At 52.2% G+C, this 22,058-nt stretch overlaps 1 protein-coding gene across 2 annotated transcripts; it reads right to left on the reverse strand.

The window, feature by feature from the left end:
* Positions 1–206: 206 nt before the first annotated feature.
* LOC141998655 (C-type lectin domain family 2 member B-like) lies at positions 207–21,735 on the reverse strand. 2 transcript variants are annotated; one of them, XM_074971528.1, is made up of 6 exons: positions 21,654–21,735; positions 18,903–19,117; positions 10,816–10,914; positions 7,809–7,981; positions 5,878–5,984; positions 207–3,290 (listed from the first exon to the last, which is right to left on the reverse strand). In XM_074971528.1, the coding sequence occupies exons 2-6, from the start codon at positions 18,979–18,981 to the stop codon at positions 3,119–3,121; spliced, it is 630 nt and encodes a 209-aa protein (XP_074827629.1). In that variant the 5' UTR covers positions 18,982–19,117; positions 21,654–21,735; the 3' UTR covers positions 207–3,118. The 2 variants fall into 2 exon arrangements, with proteins under 2 accessions (XP_074827629.1, XP_074827628.1); XM_074971527.1 differs by lacking the exons at positions 18,903–19,117; positions 21,654–21,735 and adding an exon at positions 13,693–13,945.
* Between the last annotated feature and the right edge of the window lie 323 nt (positions 21,736–22,058).

Genomic DNA, 22,058 nt, shown 5'->3' on the forward strand with positions numbered 1-22,058 from the left:
CCGGACGGTGTGTGAGACTCGGCCAGGGGGTTGAGTCACTGAAAAACCTCCTGAGAAATCACCGACAGGGCTCATCACAAACTGAAAGACTGCAGACCCTTCCGGCTAGAAGGTGAGGTGAGAGGTGGATGCCGTGCAGTTACAAACAGGATTTAATTTTATTTTGTTTCAAGGAGGTAACGAAAGGCAATACAGTAGCAGTGGGGGAGGTTTAGGTTGGATATTAGGAAAAACTTTTTCACTAGGAGCATGGTGAAACACTGGAATGGGTTACCTAGGGAGGTGGTGGAATCTCCTTCCTTAGAAGTTTTTAAGGTCAGGCGTGACAAAGCCCTGGCTGGGATGATTTAGTTGGGGATTGGTCCTGCTTTGAGCAGGGGGTTGGACTAGATGACCTCCTGAGGTCCCTTCCAACCCTGATATTCTATGATTCTATGAATACCCACATGAATATATAGTGTATTAAAGACACGTGGATAAAGGCTATGAACAGTAAATAACATTTGCATAGTAGTAACCCAGTTATCCATTTCTTACACTTCAGAATCAAACAAACACATAGTACAATGAAGGCAATGTGTAAAGAAGTAACAGTTAGACTAATTCAGACTAGAAAGAAAATGCAAATTTTTACCAGTGAGGATAACTAACCGTTGGACCAATTTACCCAGAATTGCAATGGATTCACCATCACTGACAATTTTTAAAATCAAGATTGGATGTTTTTCTAGAAGATTTGCTCTAGTTTGAACAGGAATTAATTCAGGGCAGTCGTACGGCTTGTGTTACACAGGTCATCTAAGATTCTCACAGAGATCCCTTCTGGTCTTGGAATCTACAAGTCTCTGACAGCCCGAGACCCACTACTGCCAACTCCAGATGTACAAAAATAATGAAAAATGAAATTTGCTTTAAAAATTTTGGGTTCTTTTTCGTTGCCTTCTGGTTTGTGAGTCTTTAGGGAGAACTCGAGTCACAATTTTAAGCTTTTCGCCACGATGCTGTGGGCTAAAAACTTGCTTAAAAAAATAACAGCAGAAAGCTGAGGTTCTCAGATCAGCTCATTCCAAGAACCAGGCTTTGCCAAAAAGCAACAAATAGAGTGCCATAAACTGCAGGAGTTGCCAACACTGGAGACTCAGCTGAGCTGGTGTATAGGCAGAGCTTGGAGATGCCTCGTTCTACACAAGTGGGCCCAGAGGATGTGATTTTCAAAAGCATCTGTGTGGCTTTGGAGTGGAGCTAGGTGGGAAACTCATGCATGAGAATTTGGGAGATTTCAACATTTTATCCCATCCCAAATCAAGATGAAGAGTCAAACTCTAGAAAATTGTCAAGAGTCAATAAACCAAACCAAAAATTCATTCTGGGTCCATTGAAACCGCTGGTTTCGATAATTTCAAAATGTTTCCATTGTAACTTTTTTCCCCCACAGTTAAAATTCCTAAAAACGTCAAAAGAAAACGTCGTTCCGGCTCTAAAGTCCCAAAACATTCTGGTTTGAATGTGTCAAAACATTTTGTTTTGAAAATTTCAAAATATTTTTCCCCTAATAAATTTGGAGTCAGGAGATTCAGTGAAACCAACCCTGTTTTCCAAACCGTCTATCAGCTATTCAGAACTGTCACCCTAATAATAAATAAGTTAAATGAGATCAAACGAAGCAATTCCATCTTGCATAATCCATCATGGAGCTTAGGAGCACTCGCTTAAATGCTCCTTCCCAAGCACTGGGCAGCTCCAGAAGGGAAAATGCTCTATTGAAAAGGAGCCCCAGGGCTCGAAGCTTGGTTCAGGACATCCGGAAGATCTGCTGCTATCCAGCCGCACTGCTCGGCAAAAATCCACACAGCCCAGGGGTCCTGCCCCAGGAAGCAAAACTAACGCTGAATTCATATCTAAAAGCAGTACGACTAGTCTTTGGCTCAGGAAAAAAAACCATCGGTTATTAAAGGGCAAGGTCACGGGGTCGAGGCAATTAACATAGTAAGTGCAAGACTAATTCAGAGCTGTCGTGCATTCGTGGCCCGCACCAGTGGCTTCAGAAGACAGGTCAAGAGAAATCCTAGTGGACAGTGATGGAATAACCGGCCAAATGGAGAAGTTTGCTCCTGATCTTCATTACTTAGATGGTGGTTCATGCCCTGAAGAAAGAAGGTTTGGATCCCTTCCCAAACTCCTGTCCATTTCCTCTCTTGTATGAAGAACAGTAGCTAATGAACCAGTCCTTTTAAAAACAAATCCTCCCAAGCTCTTGGCTTCAATGACATCTTGTAGCAGTGAGTTCCGCAGGCTAATTGTGCGTTGTGGGAAAACATAGGTCCTTTGATCAGTTTCAAATTTGCTGATTTTTCAATTTTGTTAAGCGTCCCCATTCTTGTATCAAGAGATGGATTGAATAGCAGCACCCCAATCTACCTTCCCCGTCCCAGTCTTTGTTTTTCTCCCCTTGTTCACGTCCCCTTATTCTCTGACAAGAACAGCTCCAATCTCGGCACACGAAAGTCCCACGTGGCCTCCCATCATTCTCGTCACCAGTCTCTGAACCTCCTCTAGTTCTGCAGTGTCCTTTTGGAGATGGGTGACCCGTACTGCACACAGTGTTCCCCATCAGGGTGTCCCTTTGATTCATATAATGACATCAGAGAATTTTCTGTATTCTCACCTAGTGCGTTCTTTATGTACCCCAACATCTTGTTGGCTTTGTTATCAGCTGCTGCACGCTCAGCCGAGGTCTGCGCTGGGCAATCTCCAATGACACCCCTGGGTGAGATGCTGGCCTCCTTGAATTGAATGGGAAAATGCGCATAAATTTCAATGGGGTCAGCAGTTCACCCCTGCTCCTTCTCCTGAGCTGTTGTAGTTATTTTAGAAGCTAGGAAGAGGGATGAGTAATCCTCAATTGTTCCTCCGCTGGACCCTATCTGTATTTGTCACACTATTTCATTTGCCAGTGGGTGGCCCGTTCCCCTCACGTGGCTAGATCCTGCTGAAGTGCCTCCTGTTTTTCAGTTTGATTAACCTAATAATTCAGGGTCCACTGGAAATTTTGCTATTTTATTTTTTAATCCTTGTTTATAAGCTCGGCTGTAGACCGGTTGTGCGAGATGGAGTTTCTCTAGTAGCCCGTCGTGAGGTTTTTCAGCTCCTGACTGCTCTGTATTGCGTTTTTCTGGCTTGTAAACGCATCAGGTTTGCTGCAGACCCAGTTTCTCTCGGTGATGCACCTGGAAGAGCTGACGTTCTTGTCATTCAGGTACGCGCAGTCACCTCCTCCTCTTATCAGGAGCCTGCAACAAGAGAGAACGAAGCCGTCGTCAGCCAGCAGATGGGCCTGTCCTGTTACTGCCAGCGGGAGAATGCGCCTGACAGTTGCCAGCATGACCCCATGTTAATGAATTATTTCCTCCCAGGCAGCATGGAGGACGCTATTTTGTAGAGCAAAATGGCGTCCCCCACACAGCGCATAGACGCTGACTCGGTGGGTGCTCTGGGGCTGGAGCACCCATGGGGAAAAAAAAAATCATGGGTGCTCAGCACCCACCAGCCACCTGCAGATCAGTGCCTCCCCCGCAGCGCCTCCTGCCTGCCCCGGGGATCAGCTCCCACCCACTGCGGATCAGCTGCTCAGAGGCGTGCAGGATGCACTATGGGGAGGGGGAGGAACAGCCGCAGGAAGAGGCAGGGGAGGGGCTGGGCTGGGGGAAGGGGTGAGCGGGGGCAGTGCCTGGGACAGAGCAAGGGCAGGAAGAGGGATGGGGGGAGGCAGGGGAGGAGTGGGGGCAGGGCCTGGGGCAGAACGGGAGGGTTGAGCACCCCCCGGGATCGAGCACCCCCCGGGATCTGAGTAACTCGGCATCTATGGCACAGCGTGGTCTCCTGTGCAAAGTCATGCTCTACAAAATGGCATCCGCCCCACAGCGCGAGCTCATGCCTAGGTCATGCAAGGTCATGCGGTGTGGAGGATGCTACTTTGCAGAGCAAAATGGCGTCCTCCATGCACCGTGCCCTCGCAGGAACTGTACATGCGAGGGGTCAACGTGTGGAGCAAAGTGGCACCCTCCGCACACTAGGGGTCACCACCCCCCCATCTGCTGACGGCACGACCCCCAGTTTGGGAACTGCTGATCTAACACCTGCAGCCTGGACCACTGTAGCTCTCCCCAATGTGTGAGGGGGGCCAAATGAGCCCACATCTACTCTTGCAGGTGTGTGGGAAGGATTTTCTAGCTAGAGCCAGGTAACGTTTTTCAGATGAAGAATTTTTCACCGAAAAATGGAATTTTAGGTCTCCTGAAACATTTGGCCCTAAATTAATTTTTTCTTCAGGCTAAATTGACAAGGGGACTTGGGTGCCCTTCACAAAACTGGAGAAAGACGGGGTGGTAAACCCGATAGCCACCAGGTCATTAGCCTGCTTATCTGGGATGAGAATAGCACAGGTTCAAGTCCCTACTTTGAATCAGACAGGGCGAGGACTTGATTTGGGATACAGAAGACCCAGGTGGAGTGCCCTAACCAGGGGCTAGGGAGTACGGGGGATGGAGGACGGACACCACCATTGGGTTTGTGCCTGGTGCTTCCAAATTTCCTTTGCTTTTAATTAAAAAAAAAAAAAAAAAAGAAAAGGGCAGTTTAAAAATGCCTGAAACTGAAAGGAAACATTTCATTTCGGGTTGAACAAAAGAAATTTCATTTGACGTGAAAGTAAAATCTTTGGCTCTTTGTTTTGCCCAGAAAACTGAAAATGTTTAGTTTCTGGTTGATGCAGGTTCTTCTGCTCCCAATTTTCAGTTCAGCCAGCGAACAGCAATATCGCTCATTCTGACAGCTCTAGATCATACACCTTCCTCTGTTGGCCACTGTCAGAGACAGGAGATGGGGCCAAATGGACCTTTGGTCAGAACCAGCCTGGGACTTCCTGTGCTCCTGGGTATGTGACAGGCTCATGGAGGACCTGGCCTAGCTGGGCTGCACTGAGCAACCGAATTCCTGAAGGTGGCCCCGTGTGGCTGTGAGCATGGGAATCAGTCTCCACTCAGGAGGGTTTCTCTGCAGCCCCTTTCGTATGGACGGTCGCCACCATGGGGGTACCTCAAACCGTGAGGTCTGTTAGCTGTGGTGGAACTGACTCACTGTGGTGCCTTTTGCTTTCCCTTGAATCTCACAGGACTCTGCAGTCTGTGGAGACAGGTGGCCGCTTTTGTGTTCAGTCATCCTGACGCACATGCAAACTCTGCTCCCTCTTTTTAACGTTGTCTCAGTCTAAGATACGGGTGTCAAACGTACAGCCCCGGACCAGGTATCACCCCTTTCCTCCGGCCTCCGACTCCCTCTAGACTCTCCAAAGGCATTGGGCCTGCAGCTCTCCAGGGATTGGAGTCTGAGTGGGAGGAAATGAGGTGGGTGGACTCGGCCCGGACAAGTTTGACCCAAAAAAAAAAAAAAATCACAACTTAAAATATTTCAATTTGGAAAGGCTGCCATGGTGCCTCATGCTCCCCTTTTCTTCTATAGGCCAGGTTCCCCGTTCGGACTACATCTCCCAGGGTGCACCATGGTCACACTACTGGTCAAGAGGAGGCAATACATCATGGGATATGCAGTGCAACTGCCTCAGACTCCCATTCTTCTTTATAGGCCAAGCTCCATGTCCAAACTACATCTCCCATGGTGCCCCCGATCTCTACTGGTTAGGGGAGGTGGTGCATCATGGAGTCCCTTGGCCATGCTGCACCATGGGAGTTGTAGTCCAGTTGGGGAGCCCAGCCCGTAAAGGGGGAGATTGTTGAGGTTTACATGGTGAATGTTGGCTCCGTCTGAATTCAGCCCCACAACCTAGTGTTCAGAACCTAAACAGATAGAAAAAGGACTCACGAGCTGTTGAGATCAGAGCCATTCACCCATTTCCAGCGCTGCCCCTCCTGCTCTCTCCAGAGGCCAATCCAGTGCTCGGAGACGCCTTTGTATCGCATCATGAGAGCCTGTGACAGAGAAAAAGGAAAGAGTCTGATTCCATGTGCGCTGCTCACAGGGCTCCGGGCAGCACAGAGTCACGTTATACAGAAAATTTCCCAAGTTAGTTAAAGCAAAGTGTGGAGCTGAAACTAGAACTCCTGGGTTTCACTTTAGTGGCTTAACCTCAAGCCATCCCTTCAGCCCCGCCTCAGTCACGGCACCTCCTACAACAGGTGCAGCGAACGTGGCAAGAAGCTGCGGATCCCAGAGGAATTCATCCCACAACCCTGCCCCATTCTTTGCCTGCTGAATGAGGCAGGGGTCCCATGGGAAAACACAGCAGGGGAATCACATAACTAAAGACTGGATCATAACTGATCCACACCAAAAAGAAGTAGAAGGAAAACCAGAGTTAAGGTGGCACTTGGGAGCTTTGACTTATTTCCAGTTAGAGCTGGGCAAGTTTTTGGTGACTTGTAAATTCACTGAAAAATTGTGGGCTGGAGTTCCTAGGTGCGACCCCGAGAAAAATAATCAAGTGGATTTGCTGAAACTTTCAGGAAAAAACCTCCCCTCGAGAGAGTAAAGTTCAGAGAACCCCTGTCCTGCCCTGCCCCAAAGAACACAAAAGGAAAACCCGGGGCACAGTTATAAGCAACTGAAAAATGGAAATGCTTAGACCAGCGGTGCTCAAACGTTTCCTGTCGTGTCCCCGTGTACCAGTGAGGGAATCTGTCAGAAGGGGAGCTTGAGCGGGAGGCGGAGCTGGGGATGGGGGAGGAGCTGGGGGCGGGGCAGAGCTGCAGCTGGGGCCAAAACCGGCCTGGGGGAGGAGAGGGAATGAGGGCGGAGCTAGGCTGAGGGCGGAGCTGCAGCTGGGACAGAGCTGTGGCTGGAGCTGGAACTGGGGGCGGGGTGGGCGGAGCTGTGGCTGGGAGGCGGAGCTGGACTGGGGATGGGGTGGCCCTGCGGCTGAGGGGTGGGGCTGCAGCTGAGGGGCAGGGCGGCCCTGCGGCTGGGGCCAGACCTCGGCTGGGGCTTCCTCCCCGCCCCCCATGGGGTCTGGCTCAGGCCCCCCCACACCCCCGCCCCCACATTCCTGCACACCTCCCTAGGGGAGGCCACACCCCACAGTTTGGGGACCAGTGGCTTAGGCAATTTTAACAATATGCATCATCCCGTGTGCCTGCACTATTCTACGTGGGGTCTTACCCCATCCCCCTTGTAGTTGAGCATCTTCCACTCATGAATTAAGTGACACGATTAACAAGTTACATGTGATTCGTTCTCTCCCCCAAGGGGGAGAATTGGTGTGTGTGTGGGGAGCAGTTTGTTTTGGTAGGGTTTTGTTATTTGAAGTGTACACGCTACATGGTTATGTGAAGGCGGCCATATGGCTGACACACTGGGAACCTCCATAGAGAAAAAGCCCAAGTCACGCCCGCTGGAGTTAACGAAGCAACCCTCTCCAGTCAGCACAGATCCTCTGTGGACGAGCAGAGTGTAACCAGTGACACACTCACCAGTGGGTTACATTGATATCCAAGAAGACAGCACAAAGTGCACCTCGCTCTCGGAGCAGAAGGTGGTGAGGTTCTGGAGGATCCTTAGTTCCTGGGGGAGTCCATTCCGCAAACTAGGACCAGCCACCAAGGAAGCTCCATCTCCCTCACTGAGAAGTTTTGCCCTTAAATGGTGCCAGAGGAGCAGAGATGTCAACCAAGGTCTTCATCCTGGAGCCTTACGCTCTTTTAGACCCCCTGGGCCCAGGCCCCGGAGCGCCTTGAAGACCTTGACCATAACTCTAGCATAGCCTATTGTCCCCAGAATGGGTCTGTTTTTCTTCTCACCAGGTCCTGCTCGCTGTCAATCAGAGCCAGGGAAGCGCCGAGCGCAGAGCAGTGTCTCTGGCTGTTGTTCCAGTTCTCTTCAGCCTCGGAGAAATAGTAGCATTTCCCTTGGTATCCGATCCAGCCGTCCGGGCACCAGGCCATGAATTGGGGCTGTGCTTTAAGTACCAGCACTGAAATTGAGAGAGCGACATAAGGGTAAGAGCTCATCCTTTCCCTCCCCCAGATGCAAATACCCACAAGATGGAAATGAGGAAAGGCTCCAAAGGTTTCCCTGCTCCTTCCTTTTTATGTGTATCAGTTACGATTAGGGCCCTACCAAATTCACTGTTCATTTTCCTAAATTTCATGGTCACAGCATTTTAAAAATCTTGAATTTCACGGTTTCAGATATTTAAAACTTACATTTCACGGTGTTGCAACAAAACATGAATATGTATTTAAAAATGGCAAAATATAAACATGTAAAGCCCTTAAGACTCAGCGTTTCACAAACTGGGGGTCCTGACCCAAAAGAGGGGCACAAGGCTATTGTAGGGAGGTTATGGTATTGCCACCCTTACTTCTGCTCTGCCTTCAGAGCTGGGTGGCCGGAGTGCAGAGGCGGGTGCCCGGGTGCTGAGCTCTGAAGGCAGCGATGCCACCAGATGCACAGAAGTAAGGATGGCAATTCCGTGACCCCCCCTACAATAGCCTTGCAATCCCCTTTGGGGGTGGGACCCCCAGTTTGAGAAACGCTGTGTACTTTTACCATATAGTATAGGGTACTTTTATAGCAAAGGGTAAAAATACACAAAAGACCAGATTTCACAGTCCGTGACATGTTTTTCACTACCATGAATTTGACAGGGCCCTAGTTATGATACTATATGTGGTCACCTGTTATGTTTTTCCACAGGACCCCTGCCTCATTCAGTGTGCAAAGAACAGGGCAGCGTTGTGTGATGAATTCATCTGGGGTTAGGGTGACCAGATATCCCGATTTTATAGGGAGAGTCCTGATTTTTGGGTCTTTTTCTTATTTAGGCTCCTATTACCCCCCACCCCCGTCCCAATTTTTCACATTTGCTGTCTGGTCACCCTATCTGGGATCCACAGTCCTGAAAAATCTGGCTGCTCCCCTGAGAGTGGGGAGGTAGAAAAGGAAATCTGGGGGATACGGCAGTTAGAAACCAAAATCCCACATCACAGTCAAACGCCCACTGTTAAACAGGAAAGCTGAGCCTGGCCCACTGCCCCCTGCAGGCTAGAAATGAGACACACACCTACCACCTTTCTATACCGAAATCAGCTTTGGGAGTTCATCATCATCAAGTTCCTATTACGCCTCTGGCATTTAGGGCCGTGACAAAGCTCTTCCACGCCTGTCTGTTTCTGGCAAGTCTTTCAATGGTTCCCCAGCTGTGCCCCAGGTGTTTTAGCTCGGCTTCCACAGCTCTTTGCCACGTTGTTTTCGGGTGGCCTCGTTTTCGCTTGCTTGAGGTGTCCATCTTATTGCTACTCTGGTAATGGAATCAGTTTCCATCCAAAGCACATGGCCGATCCATCTCCAACACCTCCTGGCAACGATGGTGCTCAGATCCTCTTGGCTGCACCGCGTCAATAGACCTTGGTTTGAGATTGTTCTGGGCCAAAAGATATGGAGGATTTTTCTGAGGCAGGTCGTATGGAATGAAGACAGTCTGGGCATGTGATACTTCCTCATTCCCCAGCTTTCTGCACTATAAAGTAGCATTGAAAGCATGCAGCTCTGATAAATCTTGAGTTTGGTTTTGGTGTTGTTTCCAGACCTTATTTAAGCTCCTAAAGGTATTCCTGGCTTTATTGATTTTGTTCCAGATGTCCTGGCTTGTTCCACTGTCCTGGCTGATGGTGCTGCCCAAGTATGTGAATGTTTCTACATTGGTGAGAACATAATCCTCTATCCGTACTGGTGATGGTGAGGCAATATTAAAGGTCATGAGATCTGTCTTGTTCACCTCTGGGATTACTCTAACCAGCCACTAGGTGACACTATGAGTACAGGGGAGTTTCTAGAGTCCAGGTCAAACCGGGAATCAATGTAACAGGCCTTTAGTTGTCGCTGTTCCTTGTCAGTGCAGTGTAGACATACTCTGGGAGCTGCAGTTTAGGGTACATCTACACTGCAATAAAACACCCGCGGCTGGCCCACGTCAGCTGACTTGGGCTCATGGGGCTTGGCCTGCAGGGCTATAAACTGCAGTGCAGATGTCGAAACCCAAATTTATTTTTTAAAGTTACATAATTTCTAAGCCGATCTCATGATTTTCGGGGCATGACCCGTGGTTTGTCCCATGCTCGGGCTGGTGTTCACGTGGGTACCATTGCTCAGGGAGGGGGTTTTCCAACACCGAGGGAAAATCTTTGTCAGCGTAGGCTGGGTCTGTACTATGGTGTTATGCCGGCATAGCCAGAGCGACACAGCTATGCCAGTGTAGTCTCCGTAGGGCAGACATCCCCGACACGGGAGGCTCTTTGGAGGAGAAATTCCTTTCCTGTTTGTATTATCTCAGGAACTGACGTTTTTCCCTTTCGTTACAATGATACATACTTCCCCAGGAAGACAGTGTAAAGGGCCAGTTTTGTCATCACAAACAAGGCTCCAGAAGGGAGCAGGAAGGAAGGAGAGTCTGCGGATGCGTTCCTGGCTCCCACGGCTGATGCCCGAGAGGAGACAGCCTGTGACTCTGGGTACGTCTGCACGAAATGGCACTGCTACGCGGCCGCAGCCGTGCCATGGTAGTGCCGGAGCGTAGAAACGTCCTACATCAACAGAAGGGTTTTCCCCATCGCGGTCGTTAACCCACCTCTCCGAGAGGCGGTAGCTAGGCCGATGGAAGGACCCTTCTGTCGATCCAGCCGTGTCTGCCCCGGGGGGTGGGTTGACCTAACTGTGGTGCTCCGGGCATGGAATTTTTCACAGCCCTGAGCGGCGTGGCCGGCTCGACGTAAATGGAACACGCAGACCCCGGGATTAGCCACTCACCTGCCAGAGCCACAACAGCAACCATCAGAATGACAAGTACAACGCTCACTGCGACTGTCCACGCAGCGCGTTTCCTGAGCCTGCAGCTTCGGCCATCACCTGAAAGAGAAAAAGCCCTTAATCCTCCTGAGAGCGGGGTACCCAGAGTCAGTAGCGGCACCAGGGTCTGAGCTGTGTTGGTGCAAGGAGCATTGCGCTGAACGGCTGCCCTTAGCGATCGATGGAATAGGACCCCAGGAGTGTCAGTCTGTCTGTCTGTGTCACTCTGGAGCCTACGATGTCTGCAGAGTCACTGGGAAGCAATGGAAGTAGCTACTAATATGGCCGAAAGCTCTTTTTGTTTGGAATATCACCAGGTTCATTCACCACTGACATCCCCGGCCTGCTACCGCCCACTTTTTAAGCTCTCAGCCATTTAGACTTTACAGATTACACCGTGCAGCTACAGTAAGGGATATACCTATGCCATGCCCAGAGCCTAGACCAGTGGTTCTCGACCAGGGATACGGGGCCCCCTGGGGGCCGCAAGCAGGTTTCCGGGGTCCGCCGAGCACGGCCAGTGTTAGTCTTGCTGGGACCCAGGGCCGAAAGCCCAAGCGCCGCTGTGCAGGGCTGAAGCCCGGGGCCCTGAGCCTCCCACCTGGGGCTGAAGCAGAAACCTGAGCAACTTAGCCTGGGGGACCCCTGTGGTTTGGGGCCCCAGGCAGCCGCCCTGCTTTCTACCTTCTAATGCCAGCCCTGGCTTTTATATGCGGAAAAACAGTTGTCGTGGCACTGGTGGGCCGTGGAGTTTTTATAGCATGTTGGGGGGGCCTCAGGGCCCACGTTAGGGCACGGCCACGGCAGCGCTGTGACGTGGGCAGTGTAGTGTCACCTTATCGCCGGGGGAGAGCGCTCCCGGCCATAAAAAATAACCATCCCGAATGCACCTCTGGCCTCGACCATTGTGATGTCAGAGGTGACTCAACCAATTGCCATCCTTACTCTATATGCAGTTTGCATGCAACAGTTTCATTGGCTGCATGAGGGATGACTGCACAGATGGTGGCTTACTTAGCCCACATGATGAATGGGGCTGTTTAATTCCACTCCCTGCTCCTTCCCGGACTCTCCCAGCGCTGGCACGCAGAATGTCCCAAGGGCGACTGGCTCCAAGCGAACATGGGAGAAAGGAGTGTGGGACTCACCCTCACTTGGCAGTCTGTGCCCCTGCCCAGCCTGTGCCCTCTCCCAGACACTAAGTCTGCATGCCTAGCGTGCCTAAGAGGCTGGGCTGCTCCAGAGACAGCTGAGAGTTTCTTTCTTCACACAAGAAACTCATTCCAGGCTGGCCAGCTGATGTCAATTCCTTTTTGTGATAGTTTTCTCAGTTTGGAAAATAGTTTTCATATGTTTTAGTTCAAACCACAAATTTTTCAAAAGTGCCTTTTTCTGTGTACGTCCACATTGCAAAGAAAAAGGGATGTTCTGAAGTGGGGTTGGCTCCCCTGTATGAGCTAACTCGGGTTAAAATGGCAGCAAAGACCTTTAAAGCAACTGGGGTTAGCCCCCGCAAGTTCAACCCCAGGCTCCATTTCAGGCTTTAATGTGCGCTGCTAGCCCGAGTTGCCATGTCTTTACTGCTATTTTCACCCAAGTGAGCTAATGCGGGTTACCCACCCCAGTTAAGAACACACCTTTTCCCGCAGTGTAGACATATCTCCTCTCTCTCTTCAGAAGTGATCAGAGCACTGTGGACCTCAGAAACCTTCCCATCAAAATTGATACAACTATGCAAAACATTTTAGCTTCAATGAAGCTACATATTTTGATGGAAAATGTTCCCACCAGCTTTACTCATTTCCTCTGAAGGAGTTTTGAATCTTTGCTCACTGATGATTCATGATGATCTCAGATATGGACGGAATGAACCCAGGCAGCCCCTGGGGGAGAGGAGTCCTCGGGGTCTGGGGGAACTAGATCAGCCCCCAACATAAAAAATCTCCTGCCTTATCTAGGTAAGGTCTTCTTTGGCCCCTCCCTCCACAATATGTGAACACCTCACAGTCTGTTAATGAATTTACCCACACAGCAGCCTTGTGAGCGTGCGAATTACTGTTCTGACCACTGTAAAGACAGGAAACTGAGGCAGAGAGAGACTAACACTTGCCCAAGGTCACACAGGGAATCAAACCCAGGTCTTCCAACGCCTGGCCTAGCCCCCAAACCACTAGGCCACCCTTCCCTCAACAGTCAGCGCTGGGGTGAATGGGAAAAAATCCTGCCCCCCAGTCAATGTGACTCACAGCTACAAAGAGTCAGGTGTGTGCACTGAGCTGAGGGAGTTGCAGTCCCAGCCCAGCAGCTGTGCAGGACGGTGGGGTTCACACAGGGGGGTTCGTAACACACGGGAACAGGAAACATGCGGCAGGACCGCCTGTGTCCACACACACGGACGGGGAAAAACTGGCCCCAAAGAACAGCAGGAAAAAGGAACATGAGGTGGTGAAGGGAGAGAGACAGGGCCGATCTTCAAATGGGGGTGCAAGATGAGGCCCCGCAGGATATATCTGCTCCGCCCCTCCCCACCACACTCCCCCCAGTCAGAATCCCAGCTGGTTGTTCAGGCCTGTAGGAGCCCACTGGGGTGGATGCACCTGTGAAAATCTCACCCTCAACAACAGAAGGAAGAGGATCGGGAAGGCAGGAGAATAAAGGGAGACAAGGGGCTATTGCCAAGTCCCCCCACCCCCCAGGACATGGCCTTGATCCCAGATGCACACGCAGGATATAGCAGCTGCAAGTGCAAACTGGCTGCCCTGCTCATAAGTGTGATCAGCTCCCCGCTGCCCCAAAGGGCCTGGTCGTTTACAGCCAACGCTGAAAATACAACCCCACCTGTGCAAGCCGCAGCCTCTCTCCAGCCAGGGACGCTCCAGCGAGCCGGTTTCCCTTCGCTGCCTGGCTCTCTATGGCGGTCAAGGGGCTGCTGTATCTCAGCTCCCTTCCCCGCTTTCCCAGGCCGTCCGAGTGTCACAGCCCCAGAGCCACAGCTAACAGCCGTCTGCACCGCCATCTACACAGGGACCGAGATGCTAGAAACATTGAGTCACAAGCAAGGAACTGCTCCAACGCTCCTGTAGGGCATGGGCGTCCGTGTGACATCCTGTGATCGCTTTATGCACCAGTCACGCTGCTCAGGGGTTTCCAGGCTGCATCGCCCACAGGTTTGGAGAGCACTGGCAGGGAAAGACTTCACCGCAAAAGCAAGCAGCTGGCATCGACGCTTTTCAGATTTACTACACACTACACCGCTACTGTTCTTAGCACATCCCCTTCCTGACTGCTCACGGTCTAAATCCCCCTCCGTTGAGCACTGCAGGCCCCCTGCTTCCCCCATAGTCACAGCCCACTCCCCACCACTGCTGCTCCATCATCCCCACCCCATCCATTGCTGGCCCCTTCCCCTCCCGTACACCCTCCCCCCTTGCTACTGGCTTCCTGTCCCACCCCGCTGCTTCCTCCCCTCCCTTCCCACCGCTGCTGCTTCCCGCCCCCCCAACACACACATCTCTCCCACCCACAGCCGACACCTTCCCTTCCTAACCACTGCTCATCCTGTGGCTGATGACCCCTTCCCCCACCCACCGCTGCATCCTCCCTGCCCTCGATCCCTCCCGCTGCTCATTCACCCTCCTCCAGCGTCAGCCAGACCTTGGCGTGGAGGGGAGCAGGTGACGTCTACACTGCAGTCGGCAGGTGTGACTGCAGCTCGGGTGGACGTGCCGGATCTAGCGAGCGTCGCTAAAATCTAGTAGTGAAGCACTGTCAGTGCAGGGTTTGGTGCGAGCTAGGAAGGCAGGTACATACGTGGGGGGGTCAGAGGGGCTCACACCGCCCATGCTGAAAGCCGGGCCACTGCTCCGCTGCTGTTTTTAGTGCCACTCGCTAAATGAAAGCTAGCTCAGGTCTGCAAACACTCGCCCCTGGCTGCAGTACGGACAGTCCCTTAAACAGAAGCTTAGGCATTTGCAGAGTTGGGGACTGGTCAACACAAACTTGCACCCACCCCTCGTGTTGTGTTGGCTCTCTGGCAAGTCTGTGCAGTGACAATCCTAGTTTAGATGTTAAGAGTTGTGTCCTCTTTTGATTTAGCAAATGAAGCACTTCAAAAAACCCAATTAAAAAACCCAAACACCTATTTAAGGTAAATCAAAATAGGGCAGTTACAGATTTGCAATCAGTGGGCGGGTAATAAATTCCCCTACTCTCCCCTCTTAAACTACTATTCATATAATTCAAGTTAGTTTTATTTAGCGACTGTCACGAGTTAGAAACTTAAAAAACCCCAAAAATTTGTAAAAAAACCCCAGATCCCAACTTAACAGTGAGATGGTTAAAGGTTGGTTTTGGCTTCATCTGCTAGACAGTGAAATTCAGGGCACCTCCCTGCTTGGCTGCCCCCCACTAGAGCCCCTTTCCAGCCCCTGCACCCCACTTCTGCAGCCCTGCTAAGGTGCATACAGATGTTTGCTCTGCTGGAGGGGTCTGCAGAGGACAGCATGGAATTTGGGGTGGGTGGATGGAGCAGGAAAAAAGCAGTCAGAGAGAGCGAGGGAAATGGAGAAGGGAATCTCAGCACATCGCTCCACCTGCAACCTGTTCCCTCCTGAAGTCACGTCTCTGGGCAGAGTTCCTCTGCGCCATGTCCAATGGTTCCCAGGACACCAGTGAGGTGCGATGGGCGCTGTCCTGGGTTCTTTTCTCGGTGTCCCTCTCTGAATCCCGGATTTTGAATCTGTGACCCTCACTCCCATCCCTGTTTTTTCATTTGTTGTCCCCACAGTGACTAGCTGAAAGCCTGGGTTCAGTGGCTTCTCCCCTTAAGCTGCGGGCAGGGTCCTACACCCATCTATCCCCAGTGCTTCACTAGGGGCAACCTGCTTAAGTCAGCTCACTGCCCTGGGATACTGGGGCCTGGGTTCTGTTCTCAACTCCGCTACGGCCTGACTTTGCACAAGTCACATCCCCTCTCTGGGGCTCAGTTTCCCTCCCTAACACGGGGAGAGCGATACTGGCTTCCCTTGGTAAAGTGCTCTGAGATCTCCTGATGACAAGGGCTGTCAGAGCTGGGGATTATCATCATGGTTGTCCTCTGTTTCAGTGGCTCCTGCCTCCAGGAGACAGTGAAAAAGACCCCAATGGATTTGAGGCCTCTGGAGCACGGTCTATTAGCTTGGAATTTTGGGGAGAGGCTTGAAGACACTTAGCTCAAGTCCCGCTAAGCATGCTGGGAAAACTGAAAGGCTGTTGACATATTTCAGGCTCCCCGAGATGGTTGAGTTTTCGAGTTAAGATGGTTGGGCTAAAAGAGCCTGGAAAACTCTGCCAAAGTCCAGTGACTGGGCGTGGGCTGAGAGTAGAAGTCACAAAGGGCCCAGAGGAGCGGTGCCGGGCTTTGCTTTTTGGTGATTTGCTGTGTCAGTCTCTTTTCATAGAATTGTAGGACTGGATGGGACCTCGAGAGGTCATCTAGTCCAGCCCCCTGCACTCTTGGCAGGACTAAGTCTTATCTAGACCATCCCTGACAGGTGTGTGTCTAACCTGCTCTTAAAATCCTCCAACGACAGAGATTCCACAGCCTCCCTCGGCAATTGTCTGAGGTTCCTTTTATTTCCTTCCCAAATTCCAGTTCTAAAGAGCATCAGGCCCCTTCATGGTGCTTCAAATCATCCCTTAGCTGGCTCTGGTCTTTGCCTGCTCATCTAAAGCCATCTCAGCTAAAGCCAACTAGGAGAGCAGAGGGCAGATTTTGTCTGATGCCCAGAAGTCTCCTCCAAACCAGCTTTTTTCAGCTCTTCCTACCCAAGGAGACAGCCACAAACGTCAGACCACTGGTCGCCATCCACTGGAGTATAAAGGGTTGTCTGTATGGGAAAGCGATCCCAGTATAAGCCAAGGTGGGAATTTAAACCAATAGTTATACCCGTTCAGCCTCCCATGGGGAGGCTCTTATTCCAGTATACGAGTGGCCTTTAGGTCAGCTAATATTGCTTTGGAAGGGGTTCAAGCTAAACCAAAAAAGCCAGACTTACTGCAGAATAAGAATGTCCACATGGGAAGTTATACCCTGTATAAATTTCCCATGCAGCTCAGCCTTAAAATACACACCTTAGTCTCCTCGCCACCTCCCCTGTTTACCTAACTCTGCCTGTGTTCCACTGGAAAACATGACTCGTGCGAGCTTTGAGCTAGTGAAGCGGGGAATATGATGACCGTTTCAGTCATTTAAGTTTAAAAAACAGCTTAACTGACAATTTCCCCACCTACTCTCAGGGAAAACATCCTGTTTTGTTAATTAATACCATAGATCCTAACAATCAGGGACCATGGCTCTGGGTGTGGTACAAAATCCCCAACAGAAAAACAACAACAACAAATAACCCAACCCTATCCCCACAGCACACACCCCTCCACAAACCTGAGCAGGTTCCCTGGTACTGTATAGTGAGGGGAGACTGTGGACTAGATGTGACAGAGGCATTTTTCACTGCAGTGTCCCACATATCAGGGAGTGACGGACATTGTCTTCAACTGTAATAAGTCTCATTGAAAAGCAACAAGGAAAAACCAAGGCTGACCCTGGAGACATCGTACTACAGAGTGACCTGCCACCAGAAGAGGAATGACAGCAATGGTAACGGAGTACAGGGGTTCAACCCCCAAACGCTGCATGTGAACCCATCCTGGGTGGGGCATACCTGCCTCTGACAGACACCTGGGGACTGGCTTCTTCTAACACCTTGGCTACACTGGTCTGGCTTGTCCTGTGACAACCATCACTAACAAGCAGCCTTAGTAGGCTCAGCAGACCCCCAAAGAGACTTGATCACGTTCTAGGTGGTTGTTGTTGAAGCTGCTGGGTGTAACCACCACCCTTCCTTTACAATAATTCTTTCTTACAGCTAAGCTCCTTTATGAAATCAGAGCACCCCTATCCCAACACAGAGGCACACGTGGGCTACTCAGGAGTTTGAGCTATGTAGGAGAGGGGCTTGCCTGGGTATTGTTTGTGAGTAGATGTGTGTGTGTGTGTGTGTGTGTGTGTGTGTGTGTGTGCACAAGACAGAGAAGAAAAAACACCAGAGAAGCTGAGGGATCAGGCAGCCAGAAAGCCAGACACAGAAACGCTGGCAGTGGGACCCTGAGAAGGAACCTTGAGAGGGTGCTTTTGGGCACAGAGCTGGCTGAAAGAGGCTGGGAACTACGAGCAAGGAAACTGTCTCCCATCGTTTGACTCCTCCCATGTTTGGGGTAACACGACTTTGTACTTTGTAAATAAGCCAGACTGTATGAAAGGGGACCAGACCCCACTGTTCGTTTCTCCTCATAACTGCAAGACGCCACATTTTTGGCGAGTCGCTTGGGTCAAAAGGGATAAGAGAGGGTTTGATGAGCATCTGAGCATGTAGCTGTAGCTTGCTGGAGGCAGATCAGCGTCTTAAGGCTTGCAATGGGGCGGGTAGATGCGTGTGTGCAAGGTCTCACACATGACAGCAGGGCCCCTGCTTTCCCCGTGCCCCTAACCCCATGTGCACACACACACCCCTGAACAACCTCCTGATTTGGTGGGAGCCGGATGGCCTGGGATCTGGGCAAACTGCTTACCCAGGGGGAATAAAGCCAGGGCACCAGGCCGTCTGGGGCTGAGAGAACACGTGTCTTCCCACGTGTCCTTAGCCAGCATTTTCCACAGTCGTGGTTAAGGCAAAGCAGATACCCCAGAAATTTCACCTACCCTCACAGGTGTTAGTCATAGGCACTGAAAGGTGAGACACCTCCTACACTTGCTCTTTGATAATGGCAGAGCCACATCTGTACATAGCCAGAGGTTTCCATGTTTTTTAACAAGCGCTAGCTTCCCAGCAGGCGTGGGCTGGGTGCAGGGGGCAGAGGATGAGTCAATGGCCTGTGCTATGCAGCAGTGGGGTGTGGGGGCCCAGGGGGTGTGTGTGTGTCAGAACAGGTGATCAGAGTGGTCCCTTTTGGCTTTACAGATGATGAAACTAGAGACCCCATTTAAGTGCTCAGAAGCAGGCTTCAGTTACCTGGCTCGGCTCCGCTCTCGGGGTTTCCAGGGATATCAGGATTAAACTCTGACCCCAGTTTCTGCCCAGAGGGATCCATTCTTTTCTCCCGTCTCAGCGGGGCACGCGGGCACACACTGGACTCCTCGCTCTCTTGCTATAATCGGTGCGGGGACTCAGTCCCCGGTCGGCTGGAGAGATTCCTGGCTCCCGTCGTTTTCCAGGGCGTGGCTGCTCTGCAATACAAGAGGGAAGAGCCGGAATACGTAAAGGGCAGTTTCTGTGGATCGTCACTAGGTGGGTCATGGAGTCATTGCTGTTATCGACCTGGGACACAGGGCATGGAAAGTCCCCATTGGTAGATTACTAGACCTGACTTTCCCCGCTCTTTAAAAGGTTCTGAGGCCACATGCTAGGTTGAAACTGCTCCCCAAGACACTGCTGCCTCAGACTCACAGGCAGGGGAAAGTGAGGCAGGAGCATATGGGAGCTCTGACTGGGCTCCCCAGATGCAGGTTCTCCCTTTGGATCGTACCCCAGCACTTTCTCCAAGCACAGCCCTTCTCCCCACCAGGCCTGCCCTACCCCCCTCATATTCCCGCCCCTTATGCCCTCACACATAGTCATTTCTCCCCCCCACACACACACACTTCCGGTGGGAAAGGGAAGCAATGCTGTGGGGGGAGCTTTGGGGCTAGGAGAATTGTTCAGGGGAGACCTGGTGCCCAGAAAGGGGTGCAGCAGGGAAGGACACCTGACCCAAAGCACCAGGCTCTCCTTGCACTCCTGCCTCAGTTTCCCCATCAGTGCTGTCTCAGTGCGCAGTGGAGCCTTTAAGCCCTGATGCCTCAGCATAGTGGGACTAAGCTCCCCACTTTGGACCCTTGCCCTGTGCACAGCCCTCTTCTCTTCAACACAGGAGCCCCCTGCACACAACCGCACCCCATGCATTCCCAGCCCCCCACCACACACACACACACACACACACACTACCTTCAGCTATGCTACTGAATCCTCCCATCTCACGCCCCCCTCCTACCCACTAACTAGCTATCAAGTTCTTCTACACAGCTGCAATTCCCAGGCCTGAAAAGGAAATATGTTCCCAGATACTGAAACCAGAACTTTCTGTGGGCAGTAAACGAAAGAGAACAAAGTAACTGGAAAGAGGCCAGATGTGCAGTGGCCTGTCTTAACTCCTTAGTGGCTTACTCAAAAGCTACTTTCAAAATGCATTCCCCCCCCCCCCGCCCCGAGACAGCCCTTCCCTTAGGGCAAGGAGCGCTCCCCCAGGAAAACACAAGACAGAGATGACAGCTGCACCCCTGACTTCCCTCGATGCACAGCCCACTGGCCCAAACGCCCCCTCCAGTAGAATGGCTTGAAATATTTTTGATCACTGTGTTTTCCACCCCAAAAATGATCCAAATCGTCCAAAATTAACGGGGCAGTGGTGGTGGTTTGGGAAGAAAGTGTCATTTTTACAAAACTTGCCAGCAGGAAATTTCCAAGTGTAAATTTTAGTTTGGGATTAAAAAAATCCCCACCACTTTTTTTATTTTTAAATAACATCCTCCCCCCCGCCCTTGTTGCCACTGAACGCAACAGAACAAACAGCGTCTTTGCAGTCTCATACACGTGCTTGAACTAGAAGACAGCTGGATACGGCCAACGTGAGCCAGGGTCTGGAGCTGGAGGGTGCACGGGGTGCAGGCATATTCCTTATCCTATGAGACAGGAGAATTGGCAGGAGGTTTGCGGCCAGAAGCTGGCTGGATCCTGCTATGGGGATGTTGCTTTTGGTGATGTTCTGCACCCTCCCCCCTCACCCACCCCCTTTCTGGTGGTCTCAGACCAGCACAACACTTGTTCTCTATTAACCTGAGAGGGTCAGGGATGGGGATGGGCGGGTGTCTGGACCCAGCAGTGTCCATGTGCTGGATGAGGGTTTATACAGCATTTTCAGGCGAAGGGGCAGACTTTTCCTGTGGGACGAGGAGACGATTCCCTTGTTGTCTGATCTGATAATAGATTTGGGGGCCAAAGCTTGTCTGAGTCACTTTATATTGAAACCACTTTGTGGTTTCCCCCCCAGATCGGGGGCCATGACTCACAGTCTCACCAACTCATTCCCCACCCACCAGCACCCGATTCACCCGGGGCTCCCCCGGAGCATCCACACGAGGACTCAGTGCGTCCCCACCACCTCCTGGGCCCTCCGAAGGGGAGCCACGTGCCAAGTCGATGCTCTCCCATCCCCCACACCGTCCCTCCCCGCACCCCTGCAGCCCGCCTCACTGCCCAGGGACCCCAGCCTCGGGGCCGAGAGCACCCCGTGATCTCCCCGCCCCACCGCCCAGGGGTGCTGAGAGCCACTGAACCAAACAGCAAACGCTGTCTGTGATGGAAACCGCTTCAAGCCTGGGTCGGGGGGGGGGGGGGGGAGCGGCACCCCCCTACTTCCAGCCCCAATGCACCCGCCACCCGCTCTCCAGTCCGGATCTACACTGGGCTGCCTCGGAGCATCTCGGGCAAATCGCTCCCCCCCCCCCCAACACACACACACCAGCCCCCCCTGCCCACCCCCCTGCGGGCGCCCGGTGCAGCAGGAGGAAGGGGGGTTTCCACCCCCCGTGTCCCGGGAGCTCTGCTTGTCTGCAGGCTCCGTGAGCCCCGGCCCCAGCTGCCCCCCCCCAAGAGCCTGAGCAGCCCCGGTTATGGCTCAGACACCCCCCAACCCGGGACCCGAACCCCCGGCCCCAGCGCTCTCACCTGGCACCCGGCTCGCAACGCGGCGAAGGGGAGACGCTCCGGTGCGGGCTGACCGCGGGCCGGTCTCAGCGGCAGGGAAGGGAAAACTGGGGGGGGGGGGGGGCTGGGGGTGGAGCTAATTCTCCTCCAACCAGCGTCAGAGGGGGGGGCGCGGGAAACACTTACACGTTCGCTCTGCTCCCCCGGTGCCGCGAACACGTGTGAACCCCCGGGGAGCGGGCGAGGGGGCGGGCAGCCCCGGGGACCTTTTGCTAAAGTCCCCCCCGGACTTTCCCTCCAGCCGCAGCCGCTCCTGCCTGGAGCCTGGAAGGCCCCAGTTCGCTCCTGGGTGCGACCGGTCCCCGCGCTGCGCTGCTCAAGTGCCGATCGGTTCCCCCCCCCGCCCCAGGGCCCGCGCTCCGCTCC

This window comes from Natator depressus, chromosome 14 (genome assembly GCF_965152275.1).
Source record: "Natator depressus isolate rNatDep1 chromosome 14, rNatDep2.hap1, whole genome shotgun sequence".
Lineage (NCBI taxonomy): Eukaryota > Metazoa > Chordata > Testudines > Cheloniidae > Natator > Natator depressus.